General features: G+C 41.1%; 2 protein-coding genes across 2 annotated transcripts in view; both read left to right on the top strand.

Annotated features, from left to right (window-relative positions):
• The window catches only part of LOC148116090 (uncharacterized), a 54,247-nt gene that overhangs the window by 11,997 nt on the left and 18,902 nt on the right, over nucleotides 1-23,348 (top strand). The window contains 1 exon segment of the mRNA XM_087884940.1: nucleotides 3,445-4,461. Coding sequence (XP_087741066.1) covers nucleotides 3,445-4,461 — 1,017 coding nt within the window.
• On the top strand, nucleotides 15,453-20,226 carry LOC148116092 (uncharacterized). Its single transcript, XM_087884920.1, has 4 exons — nucleotides 15,453-15,899; nucleotides 16,326-16,930; nucleotides 17,186-17,300; nucleotides 19,941-20,226. The coding sequence occupies exons 2-4, from the start codon at nucleotides 16,517-16,519 to the stop codon at nucleotides 20,144-20,146; spliced, it is 735 nt and encodes a 244-aa protein (XP_087741046.1). The 5' UTR covers nucleotides 15,453-15,899; nucleotides 16,326-16,516; the 3' UTR covers nucleotides 20,147-20,226.

Raw genomic sequence — 23,348 nt, 5'->3', positions numbered from 1 at the left:
AGACAAAAAGAACAAAGATTTTTCCAAGAGCTTTGACTGACCATAGCCCAGTATGGATAGAAATTGAGATGGATAAGATTGAGAGACGTTCTTGGAGATTAAATGAGAACTTGTTCAGATATGAAAAAAACACAACAGAACTTAAAAAGCATTTGAAAGAATTTTTCGAAATAAACTTGAATAAAGGTACCCCAATAGAAATTGTGTGGGATGCAAGCAAAGCCTATATGAGAGGGGTGCTTATCCATATGAACTCTAAACATAGACTGTTTCGACAAAAGAAAAGATCTGAATTGGAAATAGAAATAAAGAATAAAGAACAGTTACTTATTAAAAATCCAACAGATGAAAGAATATGTGGTGCTATAAAACTCTTGAAAGATCAATTCCAAATGCTTATGGCGGAACAAGTTGCAACAAACTTACAATATGCGAAGCACAATACATTTTGTAACGCTAATAAACCGGGCAGATGGTTGGCTTACACATTGAGGAAAAAACAAAGTATACGGACTATTGACAGTATTGATATTGGAGGGAAAGAAATTTTTCAACAAAAATTAATTAAAGAAGCTTTTGTGGATTATTATACCAAACTATATGCCAAAGAGGAGGTGCAGAATGGACTTATAGAAAAATATTTAAACGATAAAAGAGTTACAAAAATTACTGATCAACAAAAGGAAAGAATGAATTATCCTATAACAGAGGAGGAGATAATAGTAGCAATTAAACAGTTAAAAACAGCCAAAGCTCCTGGTACGGATGGTTTGACCGCAGTGTATTACAAAACTTTGCAAGCTGAAATGGTGGAACAACTCAGAGATTTATTTTGCAATATTCAACTAGGGGGTAAAATACCCCCATCATGGACAACAGCTTACATATCTTTGATACCAAAAGAACAAGTCGGTCCTAAAAAACCAGAGAATTACAGACCAATATCTCTTTTGAATACAGATAATAAAATCTATGCGAAAGTATTAGCCAACAGGTTGATGCCAGTAATCCAAAAGGTGATTCATGATGATCAAGCGGGATTTATCGAGGGCAGACACATGAAGGATAATGTAAGGCAAGTAATAGATTTATTGGAATATCTTGAGAAGAATAAACAGATTCCTGCAGTGCTGGTCTTTTTGGATGCAGAGAAGGCCTTTGATAGAGTGGATTGGAATTTTCTACTAAAGACTTTAAAAAAGATGGATTTTGGGGATCAATTTATACAGGCGATTTCAGCAATTTACCAAGAGCGAAAGGCACAGATTATTATTAATGGAAGTTTGACAACAGAGTTCAAAATCGAAAAAGGAACAAGACAGGGATGTCCGTTGTCCCTACTTTTATTTATTTTAACACTAGAAGTCTTGTTAAATACAATACGGGACTCTAATATCTCGAAAGGTATAATGATTAGGCAAGAGGATTACAGAATAAAGGCATTTGCAGACGATCTGGTTGTTACCCTATCACAACCAATGGAATCAATAATCCTGATGAAGGACATTATACAAGACTATGGTAAAGTTTCAGGTTTTAGACTGAATCCAAAAAAGACTAAAATGATAGCTAAAAACATGACACAAGATCGTAAACATGAGCTTGAAAGGAGGGCAGGTTTTGAGATTGTACCTAAGGTAAAATATCTAGGAGTTCAGGTTGCAGAATCAAACATGAAATTGTTTCAAAATAATTATGAGGTGTTGTGGCGAGAGGTGCAGAAAGATATGGAGACTTGGAAAAAACTGCAGCTGTCTCTACTTGGAAGAATAGCAGCAGTTAAGATGAACATTTTGCCAAGATTTCTTTTTTTGTTTCAAATGATTCCGGTGCTCAAAAGTGATAAACAATTGAAAGTCTGGCAAACTGGAGTGAATAAGTTTGTCTGGAACGAGAAAAAGCCGAGAGTGAAATTGAAAATTATGCAAGATGTTCCAGAAAGAGGAGGTCTTAAACTTCCAAACCTACAGTTATATTATGATGCAGCAGCTTTAACCTTAGCAAGTGATTGGTTTGGAAGGAAAAAGACTGGAATATTGAATGCAGAAAGTTTTGATCTTGAATTTGGATGGCATGCTTACTTATTTTATGATGACAAAGTTGATAAAGTATTTAAAAGTCATATACTCAGAGACTCTTTGATGAGAGTTTGGAAGAAGCACCGATTCAAATGGGATTATAAAATACCGCTATGGCTGGATCTTGGTCATATTTTGTGGAATACAAATATAATGTCACTCGGGGGGTTTTTATACAAAGAGGTTCTTTTTACAGATGCGGGCAGATGGCAGCTGAAGACATTGCAGACACTGTTGGACGAAGGGATTAATTTAACTTGGTTACAATATAATCAATTACAATTGAGATGGAAAGAGGACCAAAAAACCGGTATTATGTTGCATGAGGAAGAATTGGTTAGACATATAAAAGAGAAAGGTCCAATGCATATCAAAAGGCTTTATGTTTTGCTAGAAAGGGATTCAGAAACTGAATTAGTTAAAGATTGTATGATTAAGTGGGCACAAAATTTTGAAGAACCAGTGATGTTGGAAACATAGGAAAAAAATTGGGTTCAGAATGTTAAATTCACACAGTCGCAGAACCTGAGGGAAAATTTTTATAAAATGTTTTATAGATGGCATTTAGATCCCAAAAAATTGTCATGTATGTACCCTAATGTTCAGCCAAAATGTTGGAGATGTGAATGTTTGGATGCTACATATTATCATGTTTGGTGGACCTGTAGGAAAGTTAAGGCTTTTTGGATAAAAATTTGGTGGGTCATGCAGAATGTTTTGAAGAAAAAAATTCAATTCTCTCCACAATTGTTTTTATTGGGTATAGTTAAGGGTTTTACATCGGGTGAAATAAAACTGATATTGTATATGATAACAGCAGCAAGATTGTTGATAGGTAAATATTGGAAAAATGAAGCTTTGCCCACTATTGAGGAATGGACTTTGAAGATGGCCAGTTTTGCAGAGATGGCGAAGATTTCAGCATACTTAAAAGATTGTTCACAAGAGACTTATGAATGGGAATGGAAAAGGTGGATAGAATATGTTCAGAACAAATATCAAACTAGAAAGTATCAAATAGCTTTTATTTGAAAATAACGTATTAGAAATATTTTAATGTAATGAGGGTAAAAAGAAAAACTATAAAGGGGAGGGAGGGGTTCAAGTTTTTACATAAGTTTTATATTAAGGGGTGTGTGGTTTTTTTTGTTTGTTTTTTTTATCTTTCTTTATCAGATATGAGTATAATATAGGGAAGTCTGGGGGGAGGGGAGGGTTAGGGAGGGTTAGGGAGGTTGGGAAGTTTGGGGTGGGTGGTGGGGGGGGAAAGGGGTGAAAATGTAATTGTAAAACTTTTGCAATAAAAAAAAAGGAATTTTGGAAAAATTCAGAAGGAAATCATTTTCATTTCTCTTTTGCTTTGAAGGTAATAATGGGCAGGAGAATCAAGATTCCTGTGAACTATTCCAAGTGATCAATGCTAAAGATGGAACGGAGAAGTTTGGAATTCGAATAGAACCAGAAACCCATGGTAAAAATCAGTCAAATGATTGGAATAAGGAAAGCTCATCTTCCACCGAGGCTCCGATGCAAGACTTTCTTGCCCAACAGGAGAAAATTAGGAAAAAATATATTGGGGAAAGTGTGAAGGCAATCAAAGCTAAATTACAAGTAAAAGAACACTATTTAAGCCAAAACAAAGGAGAAGATGCTATAAGAAGACACAATGGACAAAGTTACAATGGGACATTCATTCCTTCTCTTGGAAATAAGTCCCTTACATCTCAAAAAGTGATAGACACAAAAGAGAAGCCTTACAAATGTTTGGAATGCGGAACATGTTTTGGAACAAGCAGGCAACTTACTTCCCATGAAGGGATTCACACTGGGGAGAAGTTATACAAATGCAGAGAGTCTGGTAACAGGTTCAGAAGACGTAGTAATCTTATTTCCCCAAAAAGGATCCAGCCAGGAGAAAAGCCATTTAAATGCATGGAGTGCAAAAAAACCTTTGCTCAAAGAAGTAATCTTATTTCCCATAAGAGGATCCACACAGGGGAGAAGCCGTATATATGCATGGAGTGTGGAAAGACGTTTGGTCAAAAAGGTCATCTTATTTCCCATAAGAGGATCCACACAGGGGAGAAGCCGTATAAATGCATGGAGTGTGGAAAAACCTTTGCTGAAAGGGGTACTCTTATTCGCCATACGAGGATCCACACAAGGGAGAAGCCATATAAATGCATGGAGTGTGGAAAGGCCTTTGCTCGAAGAGCTTATCTTATTTGCCATGAGAGGATCCATACAGGGGAGAAGCCGTATAAATGCATGGAGTGTGAAAAGACGTTTGGTCAAAAAGGTCATCTTATTTCCCATAAGAGGATGCATACAGGAGAGAAGCCATATAAATGCATGGAATGTGGAAAAACCTTTGCTGAAAGGGGTACTCTTATTCGCCATATGAGGATCCACACAAGGGAGAAGCCCCATAAATGCATGGAATGTGGAAAGGGCTTTGCTCAGAAAGGTAGTCTTAATTCTCATAAAAGGATCCACGCTCAGAAGAAACTGTATAGCAATAGTAATTCCACTTAGATTTATATACCAGTCCACAATGCTTTACAGCACTCTTTGAGCAGTTTACAAAGTCAGCATATGGTCTCCAGCAATCTGGGTCCTCATTTTACCCACTTCAGAAGGATGAAAGCTGAATCAACCATGACCCTGTCAGAGTCAAACTTCTGGCTGTGGGCAATTAGCCTATAGTACTGTATTCTATCCACTGATCCACCACGTCTCTATAGATTTTGATCTGTATGCATATTGTGCTTTCCTGATCCAAAGGAGACAAGGTAGAATCCAGCAAAATGAAATTTAATGTGGAGAAAAGTAAGCTTTTACACCTGGGCAGGAAAAACAGATTACCTGAAACCTGGCTGGAAAATAGTAACTGTGAAGGGTCCTTGGAGTCGGAATGGATGATCAATGAAGCATGAATCACCTGTGTACGGCAGCAGCCAAAAAAAGCGAATACAATCCTTGGTTGTATAAACAGAGGCATAGAATCAAAATCACATGAAGTATTACTACCACTTCATAAAGCCTTAGTAAGACCACACCCGGAATACCGCATCCCCTTTGGGTCATCACATTACAAAAAAGATGTTGAAACTTTGGAAAAAGAGCAAAGGAGCAGCTAAGCTGATTAAAGGCCGGAAAACTAAAACAAGAACTGTTATAGGAATTGGGGATGGGTAGGCTAGTGAAGAGAAGGACCTTGGGGGACAGGATAGCAGTGTTCCAATATTTGAGGGGCTGCCACAGAGAGGATGGGGTCAAGGAATAATGGATGGAAACTTATCAAGGAGCGATTCTACCCAGAAATAAGGAGAAATTTTCTGACAGAACAATCAACCAATGGAAGAGCTTGCCTTCAGAAGCTGAGGGCGCTTCGTCGCTGGTAGGTTTGAAGAAGAGATTGGACTGCCATTTGTCAGAGCCCCCTGCTTGGGTGGGGGGTTGGACTAGAAGAGCTCCAAGTTCCCTTCCAGCTCTTCTGATTTTGATTTTGAATCCTCAATCCATCCTGGTGCTTTTTTGCTAAGTAGGAGGTTTTAAAAGAAAGATGAATATCAGTGGAGATTAAGGTTATCGTTTGCCTTCAAAGTGATGTGTGGATGCCAATATTTAAGTGGTACATTTCAAGTAACTCCCTCTGATGAGTATTGCCACTAGAGCAGAGTTGCAGGCAGAAATGCAATTAGTCCTGAATCCCTTACTATTGTTTCAGCTTTTCTTCCTTTGCTTACTATTGTCAATCTGCCTTTCCACCCTGCTTCACATTATGTAACACAAGTAACAACTGAGAAAGAAAACCATAAGGAAAAGGGGGTTATAGTGATGCTGAATTAGAAAATGCAATTCATAGGCTCTTTCTCCTTATTTTGTGGTGATCTTTCCTTGCCTTTCCTCGTGTTGCCCATCTCTGGACTCACACAATCTTATCAATAACTTTTTTAAAGTGAGGTCTCCAGAACTGGACACAGTATTCCAAATGGAGTCTCACTAAAGCCCTATGTAGAGGGATAGGAGCTCCTTTTTGCTGATGGTGATACATCTGGTGATGCATCTCAGAATTTTGTCTGCCTTCCCAGCTGCCTGGCTACACTGTTTACTTATGTTGCAGTTATCCTTGTTTCAGTGCCATGGCAACTACTTTCACATAGTTGTGTAAAAGAAGAGAAGAGAAAGCAGTGGTAGGGATATGTGGACGCATATTAAGTTGCCATAGGTAGGCAGCCTGCTGGCCAACCCAGGCAGTCCCTGATTTACAATAATTTATTAAGTAACCATTTGAAGTTCCAATGGCAATAAATGATGGCTCTGACCTACTCCCTCCCTCCCAAATTAGACATACTCCAGGATATCAGAATGAAAACCACTCTGGTGTGCTAACATTGCAAAGGATCAATCAAGAAGGAAGATCTTTGGAAAGCAACGAGGTCCAAAATATCATGAAAATAAGAACTACAAAAAATTACTTCAGTCCTTCCTGATGAAACACACAGAAATGTGAATGGGAACTTTCTCTGGGATGTCCAGATACCAAAAATAATCCAGCCTGCCAACAAAGGAGAAAATGTGTAGGTCACGGTTGAAATGAGGGGTCCTTGGTGGTCTCTGAGCTTGATTGTGTTGTTGCAGACCTTTCATTAGCCAAACGAGGGAAGATCCTCAGTGCACCAACCAACCTCAGAGGGCACCAAGGACCCCTCAATCCAACCTCCATCCACTGTGTCAAATTAATCACTGTGTCAACCAGGATGAACGCAGAAGCAAGGAACCTTTTTCCGTCAAAATCTCTTAGGATGTGATGGAATAATGACAGATGTCAAGGTAGACTGCATGCAGAAAGCTTTAGGGTGAACAATTTACCTTTCTAGCAAGAGGCCAGAATGAAGAGAAGCTGAAACATGCGTGAGCAAAAGATACTTTTCAAGCATTAGGGCCATATTTTTTTAATGGTATATCGTAACATTAAGTAACTTAGAATTAAGTAACTGTAGTCATATAAATACTTGCTAAAGATACATAAAATTCTCAATGGAGCCATCAGCTTTTCTTGTTTTGCATTTGCTTTTCTTTTTCTCTTTTCATTTATGGTCTAATGATATATGCCTGCATTCAATTCTCCAAGGAGTAACTCTAATAAACTTAAGCAACAGATGGGGACAGACCTGGCGAAAGGGGAAAATTTGCAGCTTTTTTTAATTATTATTTTTATTTATTTATTTTTAATTTCATTTATATACCGCCCTTCCCCGGAGACTCAGGGCGGCTTACAATGCATTAAGCAATAGCCTTCAAAGTTTTGTATATTTTTATACGAAGTCAGCTTTGTATAAAAGCTTTGTATAGGTGTATACACCACCTTTGTATAGGTAGGGAGTCCTGCCCCACCTCCCACCTGCGCGGCGTCAGCCTACCCTAGCCCAGGGCTGGGCAATTGAGGCTCTTTTACAACCTGTGGACTTCAACTCCCGCCTAGCCCATTCTGGGGAATTGTGGAGAATTCTGGGAGTTGAAGTCCACAAGTCTTTTTTTTTTTTTTAATTGGAAAAGTTTTACAATTACATTTTCTCCCCATTTCCCCCCCCAACCCCCCTGTAACCCTCCCCAACCCCCCCTAACCCACCCCTCCCCCCCGGACTTCCACAGAATATAAGCCAAATCAAAATCCCCTTTTTATAAAACTTGAACCCCTCCATCCCCAATATATTTTTCATCTTCACAAAATTCAAATATTTCTATCTTTATATAACACTTTCAGTTAAAAGCTATCTGATACTTCCTAGTTTGATATTTGTTCTGCACATAATCTATCCACTTTTTCCACTCCCATTCATAAGTTTCTTGTGAGTGATCTTTTAGATATGCTGAAATCTTCGCCATCTCTGCAAAACTGGCCATCTTCAAAGTCCATTCCTCGATAGTGGGCACAGCTTCATTTTTCCAATATTGACCTATCAGTAATCTCGCTGCTATTATCATATACAATATCAACTTTGTTTCACCCAGTGTAAAACCCTTAACTATACCCAATAAAAACAATTGTGGAGAAAACTGAATTTTTTTCTTCAAAACATTCTGCATAACCCACCAAATTTTTATCCAAAAAGCCTTCACTTTCTTACAAGTCCACCAAATATGATAATATGTAGCATCTAAGCAGTCACATCTCCAACACTTTGGTTGAACATTAGGGTACATGCACGACAATTTCTTAGGATCTAAATGCCATCTATAAAACATTTTGTAAAAATTTTCCCTCAAATTCTGCGACTGTGTGAATTTAACCTTCTGAACCCAAATTTTTTCCCATGTTTCCAACATCACTGGTTCTGCAAAATTTTGTGCCCACTTAATCATGCAATCTTTAACCAGTTCAGTTTCTGAATCCCTTTCTAACAAAACATTATAAAGCCTTTTAATATGCATTGGACCTTTCTCTTTTATATGTCTAACCAATTCTTCCTCATGCAACATAATACCGGTTTTTTGGTCCTCTTTCCATCTCAGTTGAAGTTGATTATATTGTAACCAAGTTAGATTAATCCCTTCATCCAACAGTATCTCTAATGTCTTCAGTTGCCATCTGCCCGCATCTGTAAAAAGAACTTCTTTATATAACCTCCCCCCCGAGTGACATTATATTTGTATTCCACATAATATGACCAAGATCCAGCCATAGCGGTATTTTGTATTCCCATTTGAATCGGTGCTTCTTCCAAACTCTCATCAAGGAGTCTCTAAGTATATGGCTTTTAAATACTTTATCCACTTTGTTTTCATAGAATAAGTAAGCATGCCAACCAAATTCAAGATCAAAGCTTTCTATATTCAATATTCCAGTCTTTTTCCTTCCAAACCACTCGCTCGCTTGAGTCAAGGCTGCTGCTTCATAATATAATTGTAGGTTTGGAAGTTTGAGACCTCCCCTTTCTGGAACATCTTGCATAATTTTCAATTTCACTCTCGGCTTTTTCTCGTTCCAGACAAACTTATTCAATCCACTTTGCCATTCTTTCAATTGTTTATCACTTTTAAGCACCGGAATCATTTGAAACAAAAAAAGAAATCTTGGCAAAATGTTCATCTTAACTGCTGCTATTCTTCCAAGTAAAGACAGCTGCAGTTTTTTCCAAGTCTCTATATCTTTCTGTACATCATGCCACAACACCTCATAATTATTTTGAAACAATTTCATATTTGATTCTGCAACCTGAACTCCTAGATATTTAACCTTTGGTACAATCTCAAAACCTGCCCTCCTTTCAAGTTCGTATTTTCGATCTTGTGTCATATTTTTAACTATCATCTTAGTTTTTTTCTGGTTCAGTCTAAATCCTGATACTGTACCATAATCTTTTATAATGTCTTTCATCTGGATTATTGTTTCCATCGGCTGTGTTAGGGTAACAACCAGATCATCTGCAAATGCCCTTATTCTGTAGTCCTCTTGCCTTATCACTATACCTTTCAAGGTACTCGAGTCCCGTATTGTATTCAACAAGACCTCTAATGTTAAAATAAATAACAATGGGGATAACGGACAACCTTGTCTTGTTCCTTTCTCAATATTAAAATCTGTTGTCAAACTTCCATTAATAATAATCTGTGCCTTTTGTTCTTGATAAATTGCTGAAACCACCTGTATAAATTGATCCCCAAAGTCCATCTTTTTTAAAGTCTTTAATAGAAAATTCCAATCCACTCTATCAAAGGCCTTCTCCGCATCCAAGAAAACCAGCACTGCAAGGATCTGTTTGTTCTTCTCAAGATATTCCAATAAATCTATAACTTGCCTTACATTGTCCTTCATATATCTGCCTTCTATAATCCCGCTTGATCATCATGAATCACCTCTTGGATAACTGGCATCAACCTGTTGGCTAATACTTTTGCATATATTTTATAGTCATTATTCAGAAGAGATATTGGTCTAAAATTCTCAGGTTTTTTAGGACCTGATTGCTCTTTTGGTATCAAGGAAATGTAAGCTGTATTCCATGATGGGGGTATTTTACCCCCTTGTTGTATGTTACAAAATAAATCTCTAAGATGTTCAACCATTTCTGCTTGCAAAGTTTTGTAATACACCACAGTTAAACCATCCGTTCCAGGAGCTTTAGCTGTTTTCAGTTGTTTAATTGCTACAATAATCTCCTCAGCTGTTATAGGATAATTCATTCTCTCCTTTTGTTGGTTGGTAATTTTTGTAACTCTTTTATTTTCTAAATATTTTTCTATAAGTCCATTCTGCATATCATCTTTAGCATATAATTTAGTGTAATAATCTACAAAGACTTCTTTAATTAATTTTTGTTGAAAGATTTCCTTCCCTCCAATATCGATACTATCAATAGTCCGTATACTCTTCTTCTTCCTTAGTGTATAAGCCAACCATCTGCCCGGTTTGTTAGCATTACAAAATGTATTATGCTTCGCATATTGTAAATTTGTTGCAGTTTGTTCCGCCATAAGCATTTGAAATTGATCTTTCAGAAGTTTTATAGCACCACGTATTCTTTCATCTGTTGGATTTTTAATAAGTAGCTATTCTTTGTTCTTTATTTCTCCTTCCATTTCAGATCTTTTCTTTTGTCGATTCAGTTTGTGTTTAGAGTTCATATGAATGAGTACCCCTCTCATATACGCTTTACTCGCATCCCACACGATTTCAATAGGGGTACCCTTATTCAAATTCATTTCAAAAAATTCTTTCATCTGCTTTTTAAGTTCTGTTATATTTTTTTCGTATCTAAACAAATTTTCATTTAATCTCCATGATCTTCTCTCAATCTTTCCGATCTCAATTTCTATCCATATTGGGCTGTGGTCGGTTAGAATTCTTGGAAAAATCTTTGTTCTTTTTGTCTTTACAAGTAAATCATCTGATAATAAAATAAAGTCAATCCTAGAAAAAGATCTATGTCTGTCTGAAAAAAAAAGTAAAGTCCAATTCTTTTGGATTATGTATTCTCCAAATGTCTTTTAATTCTAAATCTTCTTTCATGTCAAAAAAAGTCTGTGGTAGTCTAATCCTTGACTTCGCCAAACTCTTTTTATCTATTTTAGAGTCAATTACTCCATTCCAATCTCCCATGATTAAAATAGATCTATAGTCCCATTGCAATATTTTGGTATGCAAAGTTTTGTAAAAATGATCCTGTTGTTGATTAGGAGCATAAATTCCGATCACTAGAATTTGGCCACTTACTGTGTTCAGTTCAATTGCTATGAACCTGCCACCTTCATCTGCTTCTATAATTTTAGCTGACAGTCTTTTATTTATATAAATAACCAGACCATTCTTTTTTTCCAAATTTGAGGCTATAAAGTGTGTTCCTAGTTTTGAATTTATCAAGTATTTTTGATCTTGTGTTCTGACATGAGTTTCATGTAGGCAAATTATATCATTATTAAATTGTCTCAAATATGTGAATAATTTCTTCCTTTTCTGTGGTAAATTTAGTCCATTCACATTCCAAGATAGAAACTTAATCGTCATGTAGACTTTTTTGAAGCAACGAGCAGAATTGCCGAATATCTTCCGAAGTCTTCGACTTTGCTCCCCCCATGGCTTCACATTCTTGTGTAGTACTCTTAACTCCCTTCTTATATTGTTGTGCCTTAGATCTTTCCTGTTGTTGCTTTTCTTTAAGTTGCTTAGAAATTGCTCGAGTTACGCGCTGGTCTTTAGCTTCAGCCATCCGGACTAGGTCCAAAGCCACATCTCTTGTAGTCAGAATCAGAGAGGGCTCTAACGGGCTCCTCCAGAAAACCTCCTGTAGCACCCTGCATTTCCGCTGCCTCTGGTTCCACATGCTTAAGCTGCTCTTCCATCTCTTGCTGAAGTTGCTTCTCCTTGTCACTCTCCTTTATCTCCAACACAGTGGATGTACGTGGGGATGGTGAGCGCTCTTTAAGAACAGTAGAATAGAATTGTTCTGCCTTCTCAACAGTGTTTAATCGATATCTTTCTCCATTGTACCTCAAAATTATGCCAGTTGGAGCATCCCACCGAAATGGAATTTGTTGTTTTTTTAATTCATTCACTAAAAATCCAAAATCTTTTCTATCTTTTAACATCTTGGGTGGTAGTTCTTTATAGACTCCAATCTGAGCTCCCTCCACTTGCACAGCAGAGACAAAAGACTTTTGCAGAATATCATTTCTCATTCTTCTATCTGTGAAATATATCACCACATCTCTAGGCAGTTGTCTTTGTCTGGCCACCCACGAATTCACTCTGTAAATTTTGTCTATTTTGTAAAAAATCTCTTCAGGGTTAATTTTTAACAGCACAGCCAGAGCATCAGCACAAATCTGTCTCAAATCTTGTCTATCATTCTCTTTAATACCTCTAAGCCTTATGGCGAATTCCATGGACCTGAACTGTATCATTGTAATTTCATTTTCAACTCTCTATTAACATTCATTTCTGATTTAAATTCTTCCAGCTTGGAATCCGTTCTGATAATTGCTTCTGACAGACCAGACACCACAGTCATTAATTTATTAGTCACCTTGTCATATTTCTCTTGAACCACCTTTTTAATTTCATTAATCTCCTGCTTAATTTCCTGTTGTGACTTTTGAAATTTATCATCCAGAGCCTGAGTAATAAAGTCTTTTAAACTTTCAAAATCAAAATCTTTTTTCTGGCTCTGCTGGCTGGGAGGCTGCTGCTGCTCAGGTTTACGTGTGGGGGAATCCCCCCCCTGCTGCCTTTCCTTCCTGTTTAGGCTTGGAAGCCATTCTGCCACGTAGGCTAGCTTTTCTGAAAAAGGAGATCCTTTTTCCTTTTCCACCACCACAAAGTCCTCTAAAAAAATCCCCCAGGTTTAAACAAATTGGGGATAAGATTTAAATTGAAGCAAGCTCAGACTTATTTTAAAAGAATTTTTCCTCTTTTCTTTTTCCTCTTTGTTACAGACAGCGCAACTTTGTAGCTAGTTGAAATAACTTTAGAAATCCACTCTCACTTTCAGCTTGTTAACACTGAAGCCGGGTGCCATTTTCCAAGCCGCTTTCACTCACTCACGCTTGTGCTTTGAATCACAAAATCACAGAAATAATAATACTTGCTGTTTCGAGGTTTGGAGGTTCAAGTTGTTATCTCCCACTAGTTATTGGAGTTAATTTTGTTTAGCTTGAAAGATTGCTGCAGTCGACTTGCTATGCGCTGGGCAGAGTCGTCCCACGCCGTCCAGAGTCTCAGCGAGTTGAAAGGGAGCCGCGCCTGTTTCCTCCCCAGTAATGACTTTCTGGGGGCTCACAGGGGCTCAACCTGCTCCTCGCCCACTCTCTTCCTCAAATCCTTCAGAATTGGGAATTTTCAAGCCACTTCTTTGAATCGAAGCGGCTCTACAGGCAGCGGGGCTGGTGGTCCAAAAACGGGACCGTCTATCATCGGCGGCAAGCAAACCGGAAGTCCGAAGTCCACAAGTCTTAAACCTGCCAAAGTGGGAGACATCTGCTGTTACATTGTAGAATCCTTTCAAGCATGAAGATGGCCAAGTATCCTCCTTGAGAGACAACACTTGAACATCAGGAGGGCCGTTAGAGGGCAGGGCTACATTTGAAAATTTTTGCATTTTTGCAGGTGGTGCAATACGATCTGGTGTCTGCAATGGACAGCAAAATCCGGCTTCTTCTCTCCACTGTAAGTGCGGCATTAGGATTCCACCTTTGTATATTTGTGGCACAAGGCAGGCCTCATCTCCTGCCGCTTGGGACTCGGAGCGGTTAACAGTGTTTGGTTCGGGGAGCAGCCAGATTTTGCTCTTCATTGCTCTCTCGGCCCCCTGTAAGCTCTCGTCTCTCGAGGAGCACTTTCTGAAGTGGTGCAGGAAACTTTGGTTGGGCTTCTCGAGGGATGAGAACTTGCAGGGGGCCAAGAGAGCAATGGAGAGCAAAATCCGGCTGCTCCCCGAACCAGACACTGTTTACTGCTCTGAGTCGGCAGGAAACGAGGGCTGCCTTGCGCCGCAAATATACCAAGGCAGAATCCTGATGCTGCACTTACAGCAGAGAGAAGAAGCTGGATTTTGGTCTCCATTGCAGACACCAGATCAGCCCCCTGCAAGAGAATGAGAGAAAGTGGGGGAGAGAGAAAGAGAATGAGGGAAAGAGTGGGAGAGAGAGAGAAAGGGAGAAAGAGAATGAGAGGGAAAGAAAGAATGAGAGGGGGGAGAGAAAGAATGAGAGAAAGGGGGTGAGAGAAAGAGGGGGGAGAGAAAGAGAATGAGAGAGGGGGGAGAGAGAGAAAGGGGGGAGAGAGAGAATGAAAGAAGGGGGGGAGAGAGAAAAGGGGGAGAGTGCCTGAAGGACCCTATCCCGTCACTGGGAGTCCAGGTGCTTCAGCAAGCGGCACACTGGATTCGTATTAGTGGTCCGCGAAATTTAAAATTATGAACTTGGTGGTCCCTGAGGTCCAAAAGGTTGGGGACCCCTGCTCTGGAGGATTTAAGTAGCTTAACTGTGCTTGCTTGCCAATACCAGAATTACAGAGTTGGAAGGGACCTTTGGAGGTTTTCTAGTCCAGAGATCTCCAACCTTGGCACGGTTGTTAAAAATGCCGCAACGGGCATAAATGTGAGGATGGTCATAAGTGCGAGGACCGGTCAAAAGTGTGAGGATCAGTCAGAAATGACTTTTTTCACCCTTTGAGTAGTCCCTATACACATAGGCACGGCCACCCGGTCACATGATCAGCTAGCCATGCCTACCCAGTCACATGACTGCCAAGCCACACCCCCAACTAAGCCACGCCCACAGAACCGGTTGTTTAAAAAATTGAATCACACCACTGTATAAAAGATGTAAGTTTCTGTTATAAATTGGTATTTTAGAAATGGATTTATGCACTCCTCCCCCCTTTGCTGAGAGCCTGAACGAATAGTTTGGGAAGGGCAGCTGCATGTATTTTTTTTAATTTCTTTTTATTTTTAATTTGATTTATATGCCGCCCTTTTCCGGAGACTCAGGGCGGCTTACAATGCATTAAGCAACAGCCTTCATACTTTTGTATATTTTTATACAAAGTCAGCTTATTGCCCCCACAATCCGGGTCCTCATTTTACCTACCTTGGAACGATGGAAGTCTGAGCCAATCTTTAGGATGGTGGGATTTGAACTTGCAGTAATTGCAGGCAGCTGATGATAATAACAGTTAATAACACTGCTGTAGTCTCCTGAGCCACCAGAGCATGTATTGAATTAAAGAAATAAAAAAAGAAAGAAATTAAAATCATTTTCCCGCAAGACACAAGCTGTCTTTCCCAGAGAGGCTCCTGGGCCTCCTCTTCTGACCGTCCGGCTGTTTCTGACAGGATTTGGACCCTTTTAAGGCCTCCCACAATCTCTGCTGAGCCTTCAGGGCGGCTGTTCTTGAGGGAAGCGATTTTAAATCCTCCAGAGAGATTTTTCTCCATCTCCACAGACGGTTCCTGGACAGGAAGATGGAGAAAGCAATTGACAGGGGCCTTTCTCCTACTCTGAAGCCCATCATCCCTGCCCTCTCCCTTCCCCTCAGACGCGCTCCTCTTTCCCGTCCTTTCTACAATCCTGGCACTTTGCCCCTAATCCACCAGGGGGAGCCCTCTGCTAAAAGAAGGTAACGTCATGCGCTTCCCCATTGGTCCAGTGGAGGGCGAACATCACAGCTGCCTTTCCATAGGAGGGTGGGAAGGAAATGACATCACAAACACTTGCCGCTCTAGGACTCCACACTCGCTCTCCTTAACCCCTGGGGCTCCACAGGAAGCGGAGAGGCTACTAGAGAGTCTGGCGGGGGCAGATCCAGACGTTCCCTGGGTGAGTTGGGGGCTCTTCCCGGGCAAAGGGAGGCGGAGGAAGGAGAGACCCATGCCCGGCCTTCCTCCGGCTTCAACCCCAGATCCCATGCTCCCCAGCCGCCCTCTCCATGCAGGGGGATCCTTCCCGCCCCCTGTCTGAGGAAGAGCCGAGTGGGGGGAGGGGAGGGTCGGCCTTGCGGAGGCCCAGCAGGAGGGGAGAGAAGCCGGGCGAGGAGGAGGCAGGATTCGCACCAGGCTCCCTGTCTCCGGAGGGGAGAGAAGCGGGGCGGCCTCTCCAGCTGCCTCCTTCCCGGCCCTGCTCGGGGGCACCTCAGTCCTGCGCTGGGATGAGCCTCTTGTGGCTCCGGGGAGGTTGGGGGAAGGTCGCTCAGTGGCTGAATTCCACTTTCTAATTCTTAATATTTGTTTTTTCTTCCCATCTCAGATACAGAAACTGGAAGCCATTTGTGGTCTTTGCAAGGCAAACTTTCCTCTTGGGGGAAGAAGAAAAAGAGCGGAATCCCTTGCAGGGATCAGTCCTGCAGCCCCAGAAATGGTCCCGTGAAGGAAAAGGCATCTGGAGACCCACCAGAGTCCTTGGAGCCATTTGCAGTTGCTCTGCAGGACAGAGAAAGGATGGAGGCACAACCTTTTGCAAAGGAGGGAGCCGGAAAAGGCCCTTCAACTGCTCAGCCTGGGAAGGGGGGGAAGCTCTGGACAAGGACTGGGCAGGAGATCCTGGAGGAGGAAACCGTCCTCCCTTCAGAAGTTCATCCCTGGACCTCCATCCAATACCAGGAGGCTGAGGGTCCCCGAGGACTTTGCAGCCGACTCCATGGCTTTTGCAGGCGATGGCTGCGACCAGAAAAGCACACCAAAGCTCAGATGCTGGACCTGGTGGTTCTGGAGCAGTTCCTGGCTCTTCTGCCCCCAGAGATGGAGAGCTGGGTGCGGGAGTGTGGAGCAGAGACCAGCTCCCAGGCGGTGGCTCTGGTGGAAGGCTTGCTCCTGAGCCAGGTGGAGGAACAGAAGGAGCAGGTCGAGTTGCAGGTAAGAGTTCAATAGAGAATAGAGAATCTGTTTGAATACTTCACCCCTCCTTTCCAAACTTCTGTTACATTCATAATATGTGGCGATGTCCTATCTATTCTAGTAAGACATTGTTCCATTTTTTTCTCACATTTCTGACATAACCACATTGATGGATATTGGGGGCTTTGAGGTTGTGTTCCGAATATCGGAATCCACTTTACGTTGTGTGATATACATTAATTCTGTTTCTTCCTTCCTTCCTCCTATTGGAAGTGCTGCACTGTGGCGATCAGAGGTCCTGAGGGAAAGATGAACCCATCAAATCCCCCTCAGGAGCTATTTTTCAGGAGGATCCCTTGGAAGGATCAAAGTCAGGACACCTCAGGAGGTAACTGAAGATCTTCCGATTACCCATCTGTCTTACGTTTGCTCTCTCTTCTTTTCTATACAATACCTCCTCCTATTTATACTTCTCCACACTAATTGCATCTACAGATAATTGCCCAGCGACCCTCTTCAGGTGAGCCTCCTCCTCCTGGGGAAGGAGGAGATTGAGGTCCATCTGAAGGGGCGTGCTGAGGTATTTTTGGTTTTTCTGGAAGACAAAATCGCTCGACTTGGTTCCCAGTTGGATGCCAGCGTGGTTGCTGGTCTGCTAGAAGCTCTTGAGGAAGCTTCTTGCTATCTTATCTGGGAATGGTTTGACCCTGTTGCTCCTGAGGAAGTAGACAGGATCCTAGGAAGTATGGGTGCAAGCACCTGTGTTTTAGACCCATGCCCGGCCTGACTTGGGAACGACAGGTGGGTGGGCGCTGGCGGTCATTAATGCTTCCCTACAAGAGGGGGCAGTGCCCCAGCATTTGAAAGAGTCTGTGGTCCACCCTCTTCTTAGGAAGCCATTCCTGAGATAGACTGACGAAAAAATTGAAAGACAGAGATGAAACCTCAACATGTCTTCCTTGGGAAAAATGGTATCTTTGGTTATCGAAAAGAAGACAGCAGTCTGATTAATGCAAGCAGGTGTTGTATATATTGAAAATATTGTATTGCATATGTAGAGTGAGGTTGGATAGATTTGATTGGTTTATAAGTACAAAATAGGTTGTCCTGTCTCCCCTGGACTGTATTATGAATTTATTATTGTATAGATTTACGTTAAATATTGGTTTACCAATGTATTTTTTATATTCTATGTTTTTGTGGGTTTTTTGCTTTTCATTTTTTCTTTTTTCTTTGTCTTGTTCTGTCTTATTCTTTTTTCTGTTTTTTGTCTTCCTTTTAACTATAAATGCAAATAAAGATTATTTTATAAATAAATAAAAATAATAATAATAAAAAAGGAAGCCATCCCTGGATTCCACCCTGTTGAAGGCCTGGATTTGGGACAGAATCGTCATTGGTTGCACTTCTGTATGATCTCTGGTGAGACCGTGATATGAGTGGCGCATCCACCCTTGCTCTTCTTGACCTCTCAGTGGCTTTTGATACCATTGATCATGGTATTCTCTTGGGGCCGCTTTGGGGGATGGGAGGCCTTGTGCTATTCTGGCTCACTTCATTCCTCTGCAGCCACTCTCAGTGTTGATAGGAGGGGAGAGATCCAGTCCTCGTCCACTGCTTTGTGGGGTTCCGCAGGGCTCGGTACTCTCCGCTCCTGTTCAACATTTATATGAAACCTCTTTGTGAGATCATCTGCTAGCATGAACTGAGATATCACCAATATGATGATGATACTGAGCTGTATTTCTTGGTCCGTGGTGGGTTAAGCAATGCCGTGTCCTCCCTATCGCAGTGCCTGAAGGCTGTTAGGGGCTGGTTGGGGAGCAATGGGTTGAAACTAAAGCCTGCCAAGACGGAGTGGCTCTGGGTTTGGGGTTCATTGGCCAGGGGAGAATTGCCACTTTTGGTCTTGGATGGGATGGCACTACCCCAAACAGACCCTGTGCGTAATCTGTGGGTCCTGCACTTGCAACCAAGCAGGTGGCGGTTGTGTGCAGGAGGGCCTTTGCGCAACTATGGGTTGTGCACCAGAAACAGCCTTTCCTCGACCAACAATCCCTACTCAGTCACTCATGCCCTAATCACTTCCCGTCTTGACTATTGCAACATGCTCTACATGGGGCTGTCCTTGACGAGCATGTAGAAGCTCCAGTTGGTGCGAAATGCAGCGGCCCCCATGGTTTTCTGTGGACCCCGGTGTGCACAAGTATCACTTCTCCTGCAGAAGCTTCATTGGCTGCCAATTTGCTTCCGGGTGCAATTCAAGGTGCTGGTTATCAGCTTTAAAGCCCTTCATGGGTTGGGACCAGGTTATCTGAGGGACCATCTCTTACCGGTTACATCTGCCCGAGCCACCAGAGTGCGGAGGCAGGGAATGTTGCGGGTCTCATCCCCTAGGAAGACACCCCTGGTGAGACCCAGAAGAAGGGCTTCTCTGTGGCAGCTCCCTCTCTCTGGAACATCATCCCCCTAGAGATTAGAATGGCCCCCCACAGTACCATTGAAGACCTGGTTCTGCCAGGGGGCCTGGGAAACCCAGAGCGGGATGGAGCCCATTAAATGGCTCCTGTGAGGTGCTTTCGCTGGGGCAAGAGGTGTGGTGATTTCATATTATTATTATTATTATTATTATTATTATTATTATTATTATTATTATTATTATTAAAATTTATATACCGCCCTACTCCCGAAGGACTCAGGGCGGTGAACAGCCAAAAGATAAAATACATGTAATACAAATGTTTAAAAACCATTAAAATACAATTAAATAATTTGGCCCAGAAAACAAAATTTAAAAAACCCAATTTTATACGACAAATTTAAAATTTTAAAAAGTTTTAAAAAAAGTTTAAAAAAGAGGTTAATGTATTATATAATTCTCCTTTTATTAGTTTTATTTTAATATGGATTTATTTTTTTTGCCGCTTTGAGTCACCATGTGCGTATAGGCGGCATATAAATTGCCTAAAATAAATCAATAAAAAATATTTTGTTAATTATTTATTTTGAAATTATTTATTTCTTACAGAGAAACAAACAATGAAATTTTCTGGTTTTTATGACGGTGAAACAGAGGCTGAACCTCTAAATCAAGTAAGAAAAGGAAAAATTATTAGATCTGTATTCTCCCTTCAGGAAGTGAAGTGGGTGTACAGAGTTCTCTCTCCTTCTATTCCCCCCCTTGTTTGGACTGGATTATATTTGTGTCCTTCCACAACATGGAGAGCAGAATAGCAGGTTGAAGTTGCTGTTGAAGCATAGCTTCCTCTGGTTATCTTGTTCTGCTAGGTGCTCCTCCAAATTTGCCTTTAGAAGAAGCACTTCTTTTAATGTCCTTCAAGAATTAGGAATAAACGTATCACAGTGGAAGGAACTGCTGGACCACCTTTCTTTTTGTAATTTATCAACCTCCTAAGGTACAGATTAACAGAGTTGGAAGGGATCTTGTAGGTCACCTAATCCAACCCCCTAACACCATTTCTGACAGTTGGCAGTCTAGTCTCTTCTTGAAAGCTCCCAGTGATGAAGCTCCCATGAAACTTCTGTTCCATTGATTGATTGCTTTCACTGTAAGAAAATGTCTCCTTATTTTCAGGTTGAATTTCTCCTTGTTCAGTTTCCATCCTTTATTCCTTGTCTGGCCTTCAGGTGCTTTGGAAAATAACTTGACCCCCTCCTCTCTGCCCCTCATATATTGGAGCACTGCTATCTTGTCTCCCCTGGTCCTTCTCTTCACTAGACTAGCCATGCCCAGTTCCTGCACCCGTTCATCGTATGTTTTAGCCTCCAGTCCCTTCATCATCTTGGTTGCTCTTCCTTGTACTCTTTCTAGAGTCACAATATCTTTGTTACATCATGGCAACTAATACCTGATGCAAAGTTCCTAAGTGTGGTCTTAACAAGGCATTCTAAAGTGGCACTAACACTTCATGTGATCTTGATTCTATCCTCTCTTAATGCAACCTATGATTCTATTGGGTGTTTTTTGGCAACTGTAGCACACTGCTGGCTCACGTTTAAGTGATTGTCCACTAGGACTCCAAGATCCCTGTTCCACTTACTACTTTTGAGCCAGGCATCACCTATTCTATGGCAGTGCATTTGGTTTTTCTTTCCTAAATGTAGCACATTACATTTCTCAACATTGAAGTTCATTTTGTTAGAAGGTGCCAATCTGTCAATCCTTCTATATCTCGAGCCTGTTTTGTGCAGTGTTGGTATTCCTGCCAATTTGGTCTTGTCTGCAAATTTGATGAGTTCCCCTTCTATCCCCTTGTCTAAATCATTGATGATGATGAACAGATCTTATGAATCCTCCTGTTCTGTTCTTTTTTCTGTTCAGGAGAGTCTTGTGTCCTTCGAGGAGGTGGCTGTGTATTTCTCTGAGGAGGAATGGTGTCAGCTGAATCCTGACCAGAAAGCGTTGCATTCGGAAGTCATGCTTGAAAACTATTGGAACGTGGTCTCTCTCGGTAAGAGTTTTCTTCTCCCAAATCGGACAGTTCAAGAAGACAAATTATTGTTACTTTTTATTAAAAAAAATCACTAATCAGATATCGTCTCCTGGGAGGGAAAAGGAAAGTATCTGGTCTTCTCGTACCGCAAGGAAGGAGAGAGTCAGTGTCTCTTTGCTGAGATGCTTTTGGGGCATTCCTTATCTGTATTTTTCCATTTCTATTTGAACTTATCTGTGGAGGCTGAGAAGAACGGGGTGTGCTTTTATGTGCCCTCTGGAGATCATGTGACAAGAATGCGTTTGTCATTTGTTCTCTGAAACCTCCCCAAATTGTGTGAAGACAGAACTTTCACGCTCAGGCCATGGGAGAGCATTCTCCCAGTCCAATTCAAAAACAAAGGCCTCATGAAATGTGACTCAGAGCATCCTAGGATACAGGTGATCTCCGAGTTACGACAGTTCAATAAGCAACCATACCAAGTTACAATCTAGCCCTCTTCCAGTCCTGAAATAACAAATGTTACAACACCACGGCCATCATTCACACTTATAAATGGCAGCAGAGGCGTTGCAACAACAATCATCCTACCTGCTCCTCTACCCCACCCTGTTCGGACTTACGTTACGAGGACGTAGCGAGCCGTCGGTTCCTTTGCCTGCTTGGGTGCATTTGCAGAAAAAAGAGGCCTAAAGTAGTGAGAGATACACAAGATCAATAGTGGGAAATCTGGCACTACTGATCTCACATGATCTCACACTACAGTATTTTAGGCCTCTGTTCTCTGCTCACCAAGGACTGCAGGAGATCCAGGGCAAAATGCTTTAGAAACAAAGGGGAGGCCTCTTTGTTTTCAAAGACTTTTGCCCTGGATCTCGTGCAGTCCACAGTTTGTAAGGAACACAGGAGTAAAGTACTACAGTTCAAGATCACGCAAGATCATTAGTGTGAGATCTTGCACTTCTCGTCTTGTGTGATCTCGCACTAAAGTAGTTTTAGGGCTATGTTCTCTGTGAACTAAAGCCTGTACAGATCTGTCCGAAAAGCCCTTGACAGCCAATGACACTTTGGGGCAGCAAAATAGCCATTCTTGAAGCCTCCCAACCTTTCCAATCTCAGTGCAAAGAGCATTAACAAGCCAATGGGAGTCTTCAGGGAAGGGACTTCACTCCAAAGTCTCATCATTGGGATCAAGGAATGGGCCGAGGGGGAGTCCTGCCTGCCAGACAGACGCCGTGCAGTAGCTGCTCCAAGGTACACCGGGGAAGAAAGAGCTTTTTTCAAAATGGTTTCAGTTCTCACAGATCTCTGATGAAATTAATCCACCTCAATAAATCTTAAGTTTTCTCCTTATTCCTCCTTGGATGTTTCCCCTGATTATTCCTTGACTCAAAACAGACTTTGATTGAGATTTGCACATATATAGATAATTGTAAAGAAAGAGATGTTTTCTAGAAATTTTCAAAGCTTTCAGGACTCATGAATATAGAAATCATCCCGTCTATATCACACCACTGTAAGCATGCAAACATACAACCTTATGGAATTTTGGAAAAATTCAGAAGGAAATTCATTTGACTTTGTACGGTTTGATCTTTTTCTCTTACCTCGTTATTATTTTCATTTCTCTTTTGCTTTGAAGGTAATAATGGACAGGAGAATCAACATTTCTGTGAACTGTTCCAAGTGATCAATGCTAAAGATGGAACGGAGAAGTTTGGAATTCGAATTGAACTAGAAACCCATGATAGAAACGAGTCAAATGATTGGAATCAGGAAAGCTCATCTTCCACCGATCCTCCGATGCAAGACTTTCTTGCCCAACAGGAGAAAATAAGGAAAAAATATATTGGGGAAAGTGTGAAGCCAATCAAAGCTAAATTACAAGTAAAAGAACACTATTTAAGCCAAAAGAAAGGAGAAGATGCTATAACAAGACACAATGGACAAAGTTACAATGGGACATTCATTCCTTCTCTTGG

The sequence above is a fragment of the Pantherophis guttatus genome, chromosome 2 (genome assembly GCF_059756535.1).
Source record: "Pantherophis guttatus breed Tessera chromosome 2, ASM5975653v1, whole genome shotgun sequence".
Taxonomy (NCBI): Eukaryota; Metazoa; Chordata; class Lepidosauria; order Squamata; family Colubridae; genus Pantherophis; species Pantherophis guttatus.
Note: the sequence above shows the minus strand (reverse complement) of the source record. Positions and strands in the feature narration are given on the sequence as shown.